We start from the raw sequence: 16,945 nt of genomic DNA on the forward strand, positions 1-16,945 counted from the left end.
GAACGAGTGTAATATAATTATGAAGTTATGAAGATAAAGCTGGTAATCGTAATAATAATAAATACCATAAAATGTGACTCAAATGATAAATTTTGTGTTTTTTTATTTTTGGCGGGAAAATTCAAGTACATAATAAATGTGTGTACACCATAAAATGTGACTCAAATGGTAAAAAAAAATTATTTTTTTTTTGGCGGGAAAATTCAAGTACATAATAAATATGTGTACACTATAAAATGTGACTCAAATGGTAAATTTTGTGCTTTTTATTTTTGGCGGGAAAATTCAAGTACATAGTCTAGAAAAGATGACGAGAGTGTTTTTTGTGCTATTTTCCTGTCCATGGTATTGTGTACCGGATTATTTTAAAACTCAAATCATACCAGTTGACAAATAACAAAACTGGATCAACAAACTATATTTAGATGAAAAAGACAGTGTTGAATTGAATGACTTTAAAACACACAAAGACCGAGCACATTCTAGTGGGTAATTAAGTTGTACCATAGGGTGATTGACCTCAAAGGGTGAATGACCTGAAATTTGCATACATGTGAAATTATTCGGTCAACTCTACTGACGACAGAGATTGACTGCAATACTATATCGTCAGCTCATTTCTTGTCATTAGAGAGCTGAAATGTTGTTAATATGTATTTGTTGATTAAGTAATGCAATCGTCCAATTTTACTGGAAACCATTGATTCCATAAATCATACATCGATATTATTTGTTTACAACTTTTTCATGTTTATCCTAAGTTCATTCAACTAGAGCATTGTCCAATGGCGTGATGCTACGTCACATGGGTACCAGTGTTACGCCACTTACGATTGCCGTCGTATAGGAACCGACATCCATATTTCAATGGTGGGTACAAATCGTTTGAACTTTGACCCCTGAACTATAACCAGCACGACACAATGTCATACTGAGAAACATTAGAAATGAGAAATAACAATAGTCATTGTGTTTTGTATTCTCACCGTTCATTTATAATTTGGCGCCAAATCTAGGTTCAAATTCGAAGAAAATTGAGACAATCTTTTTAGATTATACATTTTTTGAAAACAACAATTTTCCTTGAAATCTAATACATAAATAAAATATTAGGACTTCTAATTGTGATCCCTTCTTCAAACTTTGAAATTATTTGCTAAATATCAATAAACACAAATAAATAAATTAGTGGTATTAGTACTCGATTCAAAATCACTTTGCGTTATTTTTTTTTAAGTTGAACATTTTTTTTAAAGATCTCGATCAATTTGGCCTTTGCAATGGTAAAATACCCATGATTGCCATGGAGCCGGACTTTCTATTTTTTGTTTGTAACTTATTTCTGTATAACTATACCAAGCTATGAAACCCCCCCCCCCCCCGACTCCACCAAACAGTTTTTGTTACCATTGCCTATAACATATCACTACAACCAATCCCCTCTCATAACATCGACATTACGCATGCGTGCCGACAAGTCTACTAAGGACAAACCCATGAATTAAATTGATACTTTCGGCCCTGCAGTGATTGTTTTTATTCAATTCCCTTTTTATGACGTACTAAGTTTTGTGAACAGACATATCAAATTCGAAGCACGCCATCTATGCATTTTCCTTGCCGTTCACAACACATCCTTACAATTATAGACCGCAGGGCAATGCGATGTTGTTACTCCCAGCAAACGAAGACACACAACGCCATGTCTTTGAAACATCTCTTCGTGATATTGCTAATATTGCCGTCCTTTCATTTCACAAAAAAGCTTTTAACTCAGTCCTGAAAAAAAAGATGAGCGAACTACATCCCTCTATTTTAATTATGACCATCCAATGTTTCTGGAGTCGAGTGAATAGCATGCCTGACAACGCCGATTTTCTGTAATTGTTATAATTGGGTTGATTACGAGCTATGTGCGCACCTAACACGTCTTGGAGGCCAAACGAAGACACATTAAGTCGACTCGGTGGTTAATGCCTTATCAAGCGATATTCAAATACTATCAGCTTTAAAGATGCCTGTCTTGTCCGATTTGTCTACACTGGAGGAGTCGGACTCGTTGACTACACACAAACATACATTAACTGGTACGGTCTGGTGACTCTAGCAGCAATCCCCTGCAGTCACTTTTCTGATATTACGATTCTTGTTCCTCAATTCATTTCATGGTGTGCATACCCTTGATAAACTAAATGTACGTTGACTCAATTGTCATCTTTTTATTTGTGATTTTTAGGAACTTAAAATTATTCCAGTCATACCAAGGAGACGATAACAGAAATAATCTAAGAAGCCCAGAAATTAGATTGCGGTTGTTGTTGGTTTTATTTTACTACTTTTTACCTGGAACCTGGGCCACAAGTCAAACGTGAAATTCTTTATTCAAGTTGTCACAGACGACGGTGATTGGAAACCGATAAACTACTTTGCCGTGCAAAGTAATTGGGCATGCATTTCTGCAGCAACTGTGGGAGAGCTGAAAGGCGCGCAAAATAGTCGTCTGCTCAAAAAGCAAGATGGCAGACGGAAGGGTAAACATTTCAATCTGAAAGACAAATTTGCGCAAAATTTAATGTCACTGCTTCACTGTGTTATTATATGGCTATGCTAGTGTTTGCGTACCCGGTACAGATTTGTTCCGCTAGAGTAAATTTTCAGATTTTCGTAAAAATTACTAATCTATAAAGACTTAAAGGAGCCTTACCTCGTAGGTTGCTGATAATTTTCGTTTTTGTTGTTGAATGTGATACGTAGTGGTAATTGGAAGGCTGTAGTCAATGACGGGAACTTCTTCTAAAATGTGATTGTTTTCGTTGGTTGCTATGGGCGACAAGTGCATCCTTTTCTGACACTCATTACAACTCATTAAAAACCTCGTGACTGCTTCACGCGGTAGGAAAGCGTAATTTTCTGCAATCTAAAGGAAAGTGGAAAACACCAATCAATACTTGCTTTGTCATTTTCTGGGCGTGTTATGAATTTTCACTTGGGATGGGAGGGTAATAGTATTACTACATTGTCAGCCACAATTCTCGTCTTACCGATTGCGATCGTTTTTCATCAATACTGTTACAAGAACCTGAGTATTAATTTCGATCCACAGAAGCTTTTTCATTAAGTCGGGTTCAAATTGAACGAAAATGCTCTTGAACAGTGCACAGTAATCCCCCTCAAAACAAAACAATTCGGCTTGATTTGGACAAGAAGAATATCTAGTGGGCTTTTTGTACAAAAGAAATAAAGAAGATGATATAATAGGAATAAAAACATGATAGAATGTGGAATTTAGCAAAGGTAATTTCTTTATTTCCTGGGGCGCTTCAATAATATATTTCTATATAATACGATGAGATTTCATTTGGATGGTTAGACGGTGAGCCATCGTATAACTCTTGATAAACGAAAAGAGGGTCGTTATGCTGAAATGTATGCGCACTGTTGGTTTACAAAGCACTGGTACTTATAAAACCAGTCAGCGAACAAAATTTGAAGAGACTGCAGCTCAGCTTTCAATTTTAGGCCAATTGTAAATGTATATTTATGTGACCGTGTCTGTGTCCCTATGTATGTGTGTGCATGTGGGGGTATATGTGTGCACATGTGCTCTTTTCAGCGGGAATATATTGTTTTTGAATCAATCTGCCAGTCTGTGCCCCTGTCTATATGGGATGTACCTACGTGTGTACGTACCTAGTTGTCTGCTAGTCTATCTTTCCGCCTATCTATCTGCCAATATCTCGTCGGAATGTATATGTGTGGATCATTCTGTCTCTATAGCTAAGTTTATATCTGTCTGTCTGATGTCTATAGCTGTCTGTCTGTCTGTCTGTCTGTCTGTCTGTCTGTCTGTCTGTCTGTCTGTCTGTCTGGCTCTGTCTCTCTCTCTGTCTCCCTCTGTCTCCCTCTGTCTGTCTGTCTGTCTGTCTGTCTGTCTGTCTGTCTGTCTGTCTGTCTGTCTCCCTCTGGCTCACGGTCTCTCTCTGTGTCTGTCTCTGACTGACTGACTGACTGTCTGTCTGTATGTCCGTCTGTCTCTGTCTGTCTGTCAACCTCTCTGTCTGTCTGTCTGTCTGTCTGTCTGTCTGTCTGTCTGTCTCTCTGTCTGTCTCTCTCTCTGTCTCTCTCTCTCTGTCTCTGTCTCTGTCTCTGTCTCTGTCTCTCTCTCTGTCTCTGTCTCTGTCTCTCTCTCTCTCTCTCTCTCTCTCTCTCTCTCTCTCTCTCTCTCTCTCTCTCTCTCTCTCTCTCTCTCTCTCTCTCTCTCTCTCTCTCTCTCTCCCTCTCTCTCCCAACTTTTCCTATGTCCATAGATGTGTGTGCCACATGTCCGTGGATAGTTTATGCCCGATTCCCTGTCATGCATACCTGACTATGTCTGTCTCTCTATCAAAAGCCAGTATCGCACAGTAACTATACATACAGTTCTCCGTGAGTCTAAACTACTTGGACATTTGTACTCACAGCTTTGTATGTTCGTTTCTGTCCAGCATGCTTTCCTCCCCTGGCATCCATTTCAACATGGACATTGTAGATGATATCAAAGAAGTCTTCCACCACAGCAACGCGTTTATAGCCCTTCTCGATAATGATGGAATCCTCCGAGTGTGACTGAGAAAAGATAACGGGAAAATATAAAGTTAATAAATATTAACTCATCCAACAAATCAATTTTGAACCTAAACGCCATTCAACACTGCGAAACAAACAATAATACAATAAACTGACGAAAACTACTTATCGCCGACCAATCTCTTCTTTCACTGTTTATTGAATATCTGAAAACAAAGAGCCCATCCATGTTGAATACATCTTAGGCCTAATGGGAACGCTGCAGCAGTAAATTGGGTTATTTTTGTGTGTGTATTTTTGATGGTTACTTCATGATTTTACATCACATGTTACTGTACAGTAAATACAATTGCCCCCCCCCCCCAAAAAAAAAAAAAAAAAAAAAAACCCGAGTTGAAACTTGTTCCTCATTCACAGTTCAGTGGAAGTCCTTGCCATGGGCACAAACATTATCTCAAGGAAGTCAGCAGATATATGCATGTGTAATGGCCAAATATAAATATTCATTATGGCTTTGATTTGAAGATATCAAACTCTAGAGTGCGTCGTCAAATTCAGACATGCGCAGAACTTTAAAGTATATCTGTGAGCCAGTTTACAACTCGGAGTCAAATGCGAATCAAATGAATCGCCTAATCAATCCGCTAATATGTCGCCGTTTGCAACAGACGGCGACAAACGTACACTGAAATAATACCAGCGAGCTTGTTCCATTTCAGTCGCTTTTGATTCTCTAATTTCGATATTTGGGTCACGATTTAAGTCGACTTGCTGAAAATAGTTTGCGTATTTCGATAACCGAGCATTACAAACGTTGCACAAAGTAAAGTTACTGTAGCAGTGCGTCAATATTGACACTAAAAACTATGTTCTTAGATCGTTATTTTTTTAGAATAATTGTCATAGTAATGACTAAATGCGTTTTAACTAACTGCTTCAGAAAAAAAGTACCGAATTTGAATTTGGTGCGGGAAAACGCAGTGAATTCTGGGATGTTATTTTTCCGGCATGGGAACTTGAACAGAATATACATATCAGATATTATCGATACCCCTTGATGATTTTGTTAATCCGTATTCCGATAAAAATGAGATTGCTTTGCCGGGATGAACTCGCATTGACCCCGAGAAATGCAACGATCGATTCACGTACTTCGAGATGTAATGTCCTGGGTAGTAAAGTATAACAGAACTACTGTGAAAATGGGCAGGCTTTTTCGTCGTTTACGCTCAATTTAACGATATTTTTAAGCACAATTTGACCCGAAGTGCAGAATTCGTTGAGTATGTATATAGGCCGTGACAGATCCCTTACATGAAGCTAACACGGAATCACTGTCTCCTCATTTTCTACTTTCAAAAGATACCTAATTTGTTATTCAAACGAGTCCTGGTCGTATTAGGGATGGAAAACTCTCGGTTCAGGAACCACATCTTAAGGAGAACACGGAAGAGATACAATAAACAGTTGAGAGACGGATCATCCACGGAAAGATGCTGTCACACAGGGAATAGAACTCACCGAGTTTCATATTTGTTTTTCCCCCACAGGACTTGTTATTAGTTTACCTTTACGCAATCTAAGCATGGGATTTTTTACTGAATAATTCATCAAATAGTATAGACGTCGTGTTCGCAAGTTTAAAAGTAATACTCGACGAAAGGAGTATTTGCAGTAAAAAAAATCCACGAAAGTAGATTTAATTGTACAAACATACCTAATGAGAAAAGAGGAGATACACAGCACAAAGCAACAAATGGACACCGATCGTGTCCATCTCCAATTCGTTACTTTTGCAATCTTTCGATATATTTGAATACAGGGAAGTGACATGTGAAATCAGTTAGCAATACACTAAGTCTTAGTATACATACATACATCCATACATCCATACATACATGCATACATACATGCATGCATGCATACATACATACAAAGGGATGGCGTAACTGCACGAAATGTTGGCTCTTTCGTAAGCTTTCGGGGTCTGGATAGTCATTTCACGATTTTACATTACGACCAATACGCGCAATTGCCGAGAAAGAGTTGAAATTTGCTCCCCGTCCATTGTTGAGTCTAGATCGTTGCCATGGACACCTAAACGTATTTCATTGGCTGATAACTTTAGTTGACCAAGGTGACTTCTAATTAAGCCAAGATAATTTTTGAAAACACATGACGGTAAGAATTCATTGTGGCTACATGTAATTTGAAGTATTTTTTGTTTGTGGCACACGTGGAATGACATAAGAAGCACACTGTATATAGTCAGGGGCTAGACAGGAAAAACGGTGCAATCACTCCAAAATGTCATTGTGCGTGAGAAATTGGCGACTTTGAGGCGCTTCAGTGGGTGAATCATACTGCTCGATATCACGTGACATTTTTTCCTGTAATTCATCGGTTGTTGGGCGTTTGGAAATATCTAAAAACTCATTTTTCTCAATGTCCACGCAAGGGGTACTTTACCTCGGACGGTATCTCCCCACCTACTTGCAGGGGGTAGGAGGATATATATGTAGAAAAACATTCGCTAATGACTTCTAGCTTGCTCGTCATGTGATGAGTATGGCTTCAGAGCTTGATAACATGTAGGATTGCTTTCCGTGACGTAAGGCGCCAGTCCCCAGGCGCGTTCTAACCTCGGGATCCACCCGGCCCCGTATATCAAAATTGCACATATTTTTTCGATCCAGTGTACCAGTTACATGTCTTTCTGGATCAAAAAGCATAAATTTTGTAAAAAAAAAAAAAAAAAAGTACATCCTATGACTTTGTGTTTACAGGAGAACAAATCGGCCTATCAGAACAACAACATGTCGAAAGTGAGGACGAATTTGGTTTCTTCGATCGAGTTCCTCAGATTGGGGTAGTGCTAGCTGGACTTCAGTAACATTACATTTTCGTTTTGAATTAAAAGCTGAAGTGGAATGTTTAGAGGACAATTTTGGGATTGACAAACTTACTGTAGGTATTATAAGCTGACATAAATATGATGAAAACACATTGTACTTCAGAACGTACAGCATCAAGATTAATATAAAATAAGTAATTATCGGGTTTGGGCCATGTAACAAAAACAACAATAACAACAACAACAACAACAACAACCCCGCCATCATACTCCAGTTACACCTAGAGTGCAGCGCTAACGATCGCAAAACACCAAGAATGATCATAGGAATGAAAACGTCATGTCGGGAGATGTATCTTTTCATACTTTTTCTGCACTGAGGGGAAATAAAAACATCAATGGCCATCTAGAATAATAATAATACAACACATCCTTTTTTTTACAACACTTCCAACAACGTTGCATCATGAAATGTTTCCTAGGAACTAGTTCCGTTTTTTTTCTTTTATTCATGTGAAGTAATTTCTGGTGACATTATATTGACCTGTTAGAGCGCAGCGTGTACACATGTGCGTGCCTCGGGCCTCCCGCTACGAAAACCTGGCCAGCAACTAGGGATACTCACACACAATTTTGTTTGTGAACAGAAAGAGATGAAATGTATTATGCAAATGAGTCATAGTGACGTGTTTGTCAACAAATAAAATAATGCGCCATTATTTGGACATGCGTACTGCACGACCAATAGTCTTTAAATTTCGCTCGCGATTCTATAAGCATGCCACCGAAAAACCTACGGCCATTTTGTCTGGATTCGCTCAGCAAAACATGAGACATTCCTTTGAAATCAGCATGAACATCACGAAAGAGATTATTGTCAAATAAAATCCATCAATTGAAGAAACATACATAGCAAAATAAGCCTATTTTGTAGACAGGCTTGCTCCAGGCACCACGCATTGTACAACAAGTATAATATAAAAAACGTATGGCTGAGATTATTGGAAAAATGACGCGTTCTCTGTGTTCTAATATGAATCATATATCTTCGTGAGAACGCTTGCTTTGTCAGGACTTATAAATATGGATATACCCTAAGATATATACACACAGGGAATAGATCTCGTACACGTGAGACAGTTTCTGTATTAAAAAAACAGAGTTTTATGAAATGAATTTTGTAAAGAAAAAAAAGGACAAAGAGGGGGTATTATTTGGACTACTGCAATGTCAAGCTCAGCATACTAAGACGGCAGCACCGTATGTTTATTAAACGCGGGCTAATGCAATATTTAAGTTCATCATAATTCGTGCCCATCCAATTACTGGTATTACACGAATTATTTTTGCTATGGGGTCAAGTTGACAAAAGAATACGGTAGCAGTGTGCCAGATTCAATACATTTTACATAACTTTGTACATATGTTTGCAAATCGTCAGTTGTCATGGTTACTTGAGTGTTATAAATGACCGGGAGGCAAGGATTGTGGTAGTATTCGATTGAATCCGTGATGGATCGAGCCTAGATTTGGAGTGCATATTTATATACATGACGGTGAAAAGTGTTGGGTGATTAATGTACATTGCTCGGCGCGCCATTGTGTTTTGAATTAGTTTCCGATGAGAACACTCCATCAACCGCTAAATTGTCCATTTCAGAGAGTCGATTTCACCCGCTTTCACTATAACACAACCAGGATGAAACGTCCCGTTATTGTACGGCGTGCTTCGATTTTTGTTTTCCCTTTCCGCTCCATGACTCGTCAAATCCTGACTTGGTCTGTCAATATTAGGCCGCGTGCTACGCTCGGGCAATTTCCTTTAAGTCTAATTCAGTCTCAACCTCCACCGAACTCAGAATCATACAAATTGAAATAACATAATCCCAGCGATGCTCCCATAAAAAAAAAACGTGCCAATTTTTAGTCTGAAAAAAACACACGCCAATTTGTAGTCTGAAACGAAAGAATTCATTTCAGGTCCTTCTAATTTCGTTTTTAAAATGTACCGTTCTCATTATAGCATCGATTCGTGATCAGGTGTTCGGGGGTTGACATGTCGACTCAAAGCAAACAGCAGGTAAATGAACTTAAGAAATTGTTAGCAAAGTTTGTTGAATCTATTTGTCTGTCTTCGTTTCTCGGGTTTGTCTTTTTAGCTAGAGGGGTTCCTTCATTCATGGCCTGCTGACGGCCATTCATCTGTGTCGTGAATAATCACGGTTTTAAATTATCTCCGATCATCGGATCATTTCAGTCCATGGTGGAGTGTGGAAATACCATGGTAATTCAGTGGGTGTTCCGTTAAGTCGGCATTTCAACAAATTGCTTTGATTTTTATGATGTAGGAACACCTTATCTGAAAAAACCTTTCTCTCGATTCACTGTCTAATTGATTGTTTTTTCTGGATGATTTTAATTTAGACCGTTTTCAACAGAAATTATCTTCAATTCTCAACATTAAGGTTTTTGTATTCAGAACGTGCACGTGTCTGTTGATTATTAATAATCGTAATTCACGTTTTGACGGAGTGTCGGCTAGATCTAGACGGGAGTTGAACACGACGTGTATATTGCAAAAATTAGTCACAAGATACAGTATACATGTATCAAAAGTTACGTGTGTTTTTTTAAAGCGTTTCTTTCCATACTACCTTTCCCCGGGCTGTTTCAACAGTGCCATTATTCTCAGAACTGAGTAGCTCGAATCACTGCAAGCGGACTTAGAAGTGTTCTCTTCAAGGATACCGTCTCTTAAATTCTTGGCGTTTTCTGATTTACCCCATCAAACTCACTTCATGTGTTTCGCAGAGTAAAATGCTTCATGATTGCTCGCAAGAAGATATGGAAGGGAGTTGGGAGGGGGGGGGAGGAGAGACCAGAGAGAAATACACACGATTCTTAGCTACGTACGAAATATGGAGGAAGAAACCGACGCCCGTTGCCATGGTAACATCTAAAAGAACGTGTACAAGAAAGGTCAATCTTATGGTGGTCTAACTACCATGGCTGCACCAATATTAATTCAATCAGAACTTATGTCAGCTTACTCGGCGCCAACTTGAAGACGTACTAGCTCCTTGTAGCTAACAGCTGTACCAAATACATTTGGAATTTCAATGACTTTATATACCTGAATGCAATTTTTTTATATTGTGCGTACGGGGGCATGATGAGGACCGAAATCATATTGTGGAGTGTTCGTCGTTACAAAGCGCCAACTCAAAAAATGGAACGGTAAAGTCAACAGCGACGTGGCGGTTGTAGTTTCACAATCAGCGTCAAACTGAATTGGAAGGAACGTAATGATTAGTCCGTTTATTTCCATTAGTAGAATTGATCCGATCCAACTTATCACCTGTCCCGCTCAATACCGTATTGAATTGACAAGTGATGAATTCCATTTCATCGCTTTTGCTGATCGATTACCGAAATCCGACTTCCTTGTCCGCCATTCTATCTCGTATTTAGTGTACAGTGACTCCGTCTGTGCCCCAAACAAGAATACCAGACCGTGCCAACAGTGGGAAATTCTGTCACGACAGCATTTCGTGTTTCGAGTTCAAGCCATTTTGCTGATGGGTATTTTTAATCTACGCAGTTGCTGAGTGTTTTCATTTGGAAAGCAAACGTTCTATCCTACACTGCCAGGCAGTCGGGAAAAATACATGTATCACAGCAACTTCATTATTCATGCCTTTTTAACAATAATATATTGATATTTTGGCATGAAATTATAAAGAAGGGTTGCCGTAATGATTGAAGTCCAAAATTAAGTTCAAACGAGTCAAAACGTTTTAGAAAAAGCGATATTTTTTGCCGATAAAATTTCGGCGGGAAAATGTGTTTTAAAGATCGGCTACTTAAAACTGGCATTTGAATATAATCTTTTATGTAAAACCTCTGGTGTTGACATGTTGCAAGCCCTGTCATCAAGCGAGAAACGTAAGGATCATTTTATGAGTTAACTGTTAAGTTTCCATGGAAACGTAAGATACGATTGCTTTTTTGAACAAAAAGTATAGGTTGTAAGTGATATGCTTACGATGGAGTGCGGAAATAACATTGGTAAGTGTGAAAATTAAAAAAGGTGGCTTCAGTGATGGATTCAAGGTACTCCGTAAATCCCAATCCACGAGATCTTGCCAATGGTAAGTCTACCCCGGGGTATACAGACGTGTCTACACCATTGCCTTAAGCCCTAACTGATAAAAGTGGGTGAAAAGTACTCGTTATTGGATGGACTTTTGAGGCACAACAATACCAGCCATGACCTTGACATTTATCATTGTCATATTAAAAGTCAATATTATTAGAAGTTGGATTTTACGATTTTTACCCGTCACTCCGTAATTGTCTATGATGGGTTGTTGTAATACTGTGTGGAGTATTATCACAATAGGCTTGGTGTTCTTACAGTTTCACTCACGTAGTTGAAGTTGTTGTAGGTCGATGCTATTCTTCTTACAGTACAATACATTATCTAGAATAATCAATATTTCTTCAAAGTCGTCAATTTGCCTTTTGGTAAGAGTGTACGCGAAATATAAAACAGACGTACTTTGGTTTATTTTGATGCTAATTTCGATTTCCGTTTTCTCAATGAGTTATTTCATTTACTGGTTTGTTTGCGTCTGTCTGTTCGTCCGCGTCCGTCCCTCCGTCTTTCGTCTAACTTTATGACATTGATTAGTCCGTTCGTTCATCTGTCCGTCCATCCATCCGTCTGTCTGTCTGTCTGTCTGTCTGTCTGTCTGTCTGTCTGTCTGTCTGTCTGTCTGTCTGTCTGTCTGTCTGTCTGTCTGTCTGTCTGTCTGTCCGTCTGTCTGTCTGTCTGTCTGTCTGTCTGTTTGTCTGTGTCTGTCTTTCTGTCTGTCTCAGTTTATTGTTCTCATGTTTAGTTTATCAAGGAATTATGTTACCATGGTTACTGTTTTTTCAAACTCTACTGCAGGTATCAATATCAATAAGTCTTGCATTGTTGTAAACGTAATGGAGCCAATCGACTGAAAACCATGTACATATACAATACAAGGAAACACTTTCTATAAATTTGAATTTGAATCTGTTTGTGTTATCTTTACCGATGTGACTAACACAGAACTAATTCAAGTAAGATTTACTCTTGCCGTAGATTAAACAAGCACACTGTCTTGTTACTCTGTTAATATTTCAAACACAAATGCAACTTTTAGCAGCACATTAAAAAGTAAACATTTCCCTCGATACCTCAACATGGCATTATAGAGCATCTCTCCGAGATTAGACCGGAGATCACGTGACAAATGAAAAAAAGGTGAGTCGCCGCTGGAAATAATTATCAGTTCAAGTCCAATCGGTGTTCCTTTTGTACTATCTGTTCAAGCTTTTGGGGCACACGACTTTCACCCCCTCCCCTTCAGAATGTGACGATAACACCTGAGACTATGGTTTCCCTTTCAGAGTTCTTACGTTTCATCACACACTAGCCCGGTGAATACATTCATGGTAACACAGCTGTTCTCCCGTAACCAATAAAAATCAATAATTTAGTCTATTACAGTCGACATCAAACACCGAACTCTATCAATAAATTCTTCCTATCATATTGCATCTGACCTTGGTAGAGAAACCAACCTGGCATACTTCAAATAAAAGTGAAGCGATAATTTCATCGCAAATTTGGGTACAGAAAATTCACGGGTGTTTTACGGTGGATATGGGGAGGGGTGCACATGTAATGGCCCCGGCACAGTGACTATTCAGGGCATAGTTTTTACATTTCGTTCATGCAATTGTATTTTGGCGAACGCTTATACATTTGTAAGATACCGATAAAACTTGATGATAATTTTAGAATGAAGTCGTTGCCCATCGGAACCACATTTTTCCGTTTTATTACTTAAACTAACATTTACAGGTTGTAATTTTGATAGGAAAATGTATGATTAATAATCACATGTTACTTTGGGACCGATTTTCGTGAATGTTTTTTTCAGAAATTTAACTTTTTAAATAATAATTCATTATATAGCTATTTTAAGTTGAAATCAAAAAGGAATTTTTAGTCAAATGAAAGATCCAAGTAACAACAGTAGTAGATGTTAAATTTAGCCAAGTTAATCATTGTAAAGTGCGTTCAAGATTCACTTTTCTGGTAGAACGCCAATGGAAATCTGGAATTTTAAAATCTCTCTCCAAACTTTACCAATGAAAACTTGCTCCTGGTCTGTTCGAAATAATAAAAGAAATTTGGGGTTCACTTTGTTGTTTTCAAAGAATTCAATAATTTTGTATTTTCCAATAGAGTTAACACAATATTCGGCAGCCATATTGGATTTGGTGGCCATATTGGATTTGGTGGCCAAGAATTTGACCTCTATTCAAAACTGAGGTGTGTACGGTGACCCGTGATTTCTCTCTGTTGATTTTAACTGAGAATAGTTAGGAGTTTTTTGAACAAAGTAACAACAGTTATGATTTCCCATGAACATTTCACATAAAGCCTTAAACGTTTCAAAATTTGTGCCAATTTACTATATCATCTGTAGCGCCTAGCCTCATATTGAAGGGTCATGTTTTTCACCGATACGAGAAGTTTCTGATTCTACACATTGTAGTGGCCATTTTTTGTAAAAGATGGACACACACCCAAATCTGGAATATGTGTGCGACTACTGATTTGCATTTGAAGGCCCGCGTCGGATTAAGATTCAAGTTATCTTGTAGGGCTGTAGAAAAAGTTGCCTTACGGTTGCTGAGTAGGCTTTGACGAGATTTAGCGTAGAAGTAGACAATTTGGTCCAGAGCTAAACGAATAATCCCCATTGATCCTCATGCCTCCACTGACACGGTAACAAAACTAATTCAATGGCCCGCGATTGAAGCGTAACAAAGTTTGCATTCCCGAACTGTGTGTCTACCTTGAGTGTTAAAGTGATAATCATGACTTGAGATTAAAACACCTTTTTAGACTACAGACAAAATAACAATCGGATAACTATCAAACTAAAGTAAACTATGTTAAGTGTTGACTTTACCATATTATCTCCACCACGCATGTGCGGTGTGTCATGCAATTATCGTAATGAGTAAAAAAAATAAAACGCTTGCAGGCAAAACGTTCTTCATTGATGAAAACTCTTTCTGTGGATGCCACAGGAAACCTTCTAGTAACAACTTTGAATTAATTTCTCTCATATATATTCAGCTCCGTGGCAAGTGACCGACCAATCCAAGTCCTTTAAATCTTATTAGTATTTTGATTTCCATCGTTGGCTTGGTGTCGAGTCTCATCATATGCATGTGAATGAAAAGTGTCAGCTGATATAATGATTGGTTAAGGTCAAAGGTTAACTGAATCTTAATGACTGTGAACATGAAAGTGTATCTTATTTTGAAACCAGTAATTTACGGTGACAACTAGGAGATACTATCATTTTCGTTCTCCCAAGTCTCTCTGCCCTATCCCCGTCACAATAGTACCCCTCTCCTCCCTCTTTCCTTTATTCTCACTTATTCCCTGAGGGGACTACCCTCTCTCAAGAGCCTTTCTCCCTCTCTCCTTTTATTGCTCACTTATATCGATCCCTTTCTTCTCTATATCTCCACTCTCATCTATCGTCTGTTCCTCCTTAGATAAATAAATACATACATACATACATACATACATACATACATACATACATACATACATATATACATACATACATACATACATACATACATACATACATACATACAGACAGACAGACAGACGCGCACCCCCCCCCCACACACATACATACTCTTACCTAGATCGTTAGCACAGGTAACACACAGTGTAGCTCGAATTTATGATAGATATTGCAAGCTGCCGATTTGTTTTGTAAAGCATTTGATTCAAGCATGGTGTCAAAGGTCAACTTTTCCACAAATCAGAATTATCCATACGACCTCAACTGTGTTTTACAGGTTGCAGCCCGTGCGTGATCTCATCAAAGTTTTCACCACCTGACACTAGTCGCATACTGCGTATCCTTCTTTGATATACCTCATTCCGATATACGCCATTATGACACTTCTCATTCAGTCGATGGAACCAACATAAACCCCTCGCATTCAACGACATGCGTAGATATGAACGTTTTTGATTTAAATACTGCGCATTCGCAAGTTGAACTGATTCATCCCAATTCAATGATGAATTTTTACGGCGGTTGTCTTTATGTTTGATATGGACTGCAACTTCGGGAATACTCTAAGAAGACGCTTGTAAAATTAATGATAGAAAGTTCCACTTTAATTGTCTACAGTGCCAGTGAGATAAAATTCAACAGGCCAACAAATCTACGCCATATCAATTTCACGCTTTGTGTATCACGATACGGTAAAGCCGGAGTTGCCGTCGATCCCATCCCGCCATTAAATAACCGTAACTGGTCGTCTCGGGTTTGCTCTTTAAAATATACCCCAGTCCGATAACATTTCGTCGAGATGCATGTTCTTTTATACAGTTGCCATGACAACAAGTCAGTATTACCCCGAAGTATCGGGAATGTGCGTGATGTTCGAAGGAGATTAACAATAGATCCCACATCGTGAAACAAGTATATGGGTCAAGTGAGTGTCGAGTTTACAAACTGAAATTCTGTCGTTTTAATAACATCTGTGGGCTACCTTACAAATTGCTCTTTTCAGACGATTTATTGTCGGGGAAAAAATCGATAAAATTCGAATTGAATTCCAGTACCAATTTTTCTCTGCCGTGTAAACAATATGGTCGGTCACCACAGTATATGCACTTCTATATAACAGCTGCCGTGCTTGTGGCAGAAAAAAAAATATTGGCTGTATTGGGCTATACACGCAGTCGCTCTGATTAAAAAAGTGCCCCATTTCAATTTCTTCTATTCCAAACATGTAAATTGCACACTATAAAAGTGCGCGCGCAACATGAGGTGTGCAAATCGCGCAGACGATATTATGTCTCGGCGGGACAGAAATTGCAAAAAGCACCTCTTCGGCAAACGCGAGAAATAATGACGCTTTTAGATGCCATCAGACTGTATCTCGTAAACGCAGGCAAAGTAAACGACCCCTGACCTGTACAAGCCATGGAATTGTGTTCCTACAAAGTATACAACGTGACAGGCATACTGATGACTTTATAGAAGCAGAGACTGCCGTGCACTGTGACTCCACCGATTGCCCCGGGACAAATCGCATAAACGGATGCTCCGAGTCCCAATGGCTTTATGCCTAGCGACCATGAAATGAGGGAATAAGTAAGATGGGTTGACATCATGTGGTTGTCAACGATGGCAAATGCATGTTTAAGTTTATCCAACATTGTTCTGCGATTTTAACATCGCTGTTATTGTTTCGCCATAATCTTTGAGATATTTAATTGTGAACAAACTCAGCGTATTCGTGATACCATGTGTTGTAGCAATTGTTGTTGTTAGAGATTTAGATACGACTGCTGCTCATGTATGTATGTATGTATGTATGTATGTATGTATGTATGTATGTATGTATGTATGTATGTATGTATGTATGTATGTA

At 38.6% G+C, this 16,945-nt stretch overlaps 1 protein-coding gene across 1 annotated transcript in view; it reads right to left on the bottom strand.

Annotated features, from left to right (window-relative positions):
• The window catches only part of LOC144445620 (nucleolar protein 4-like), an 82,290-nt gene that overhangs the window by 54,149 nt on the left and 11,196 nt on the right, over positions 1 to 16,945 (bottom strand). Inside the window, exons 2-3 of the mRNA XM_078135235.1 lie at positions 4,459 to 4,605; positions 2,705 to 2,917 (exon numbers count right to left, since the gene is read on the bottom strand). Coding sequence (XP_077991361.1) covers positions 2,705 to 2,917; positions 4,459 to 4,605 — 360 coding nt within the window. The remainder of the gene's footprint in view (positions 1 to 2,704; positions 2,918 to 4,458; positions 4,606 to 16,945) is intronic.

This window comes from Glandiceps talaboti, chromosome 14 (assembly GCF_964340395.1).
Source record: "Glandiceps talaboti chromosome 14, keGlaTala1.1, whole genome shotgun sequence".
NCBI classification, from domain to species: Eukaryota; Metazoa; Hemichordata; class Enteropneusta; family Spengelidae; genus Glandiceps; species Glandiceps talaboti.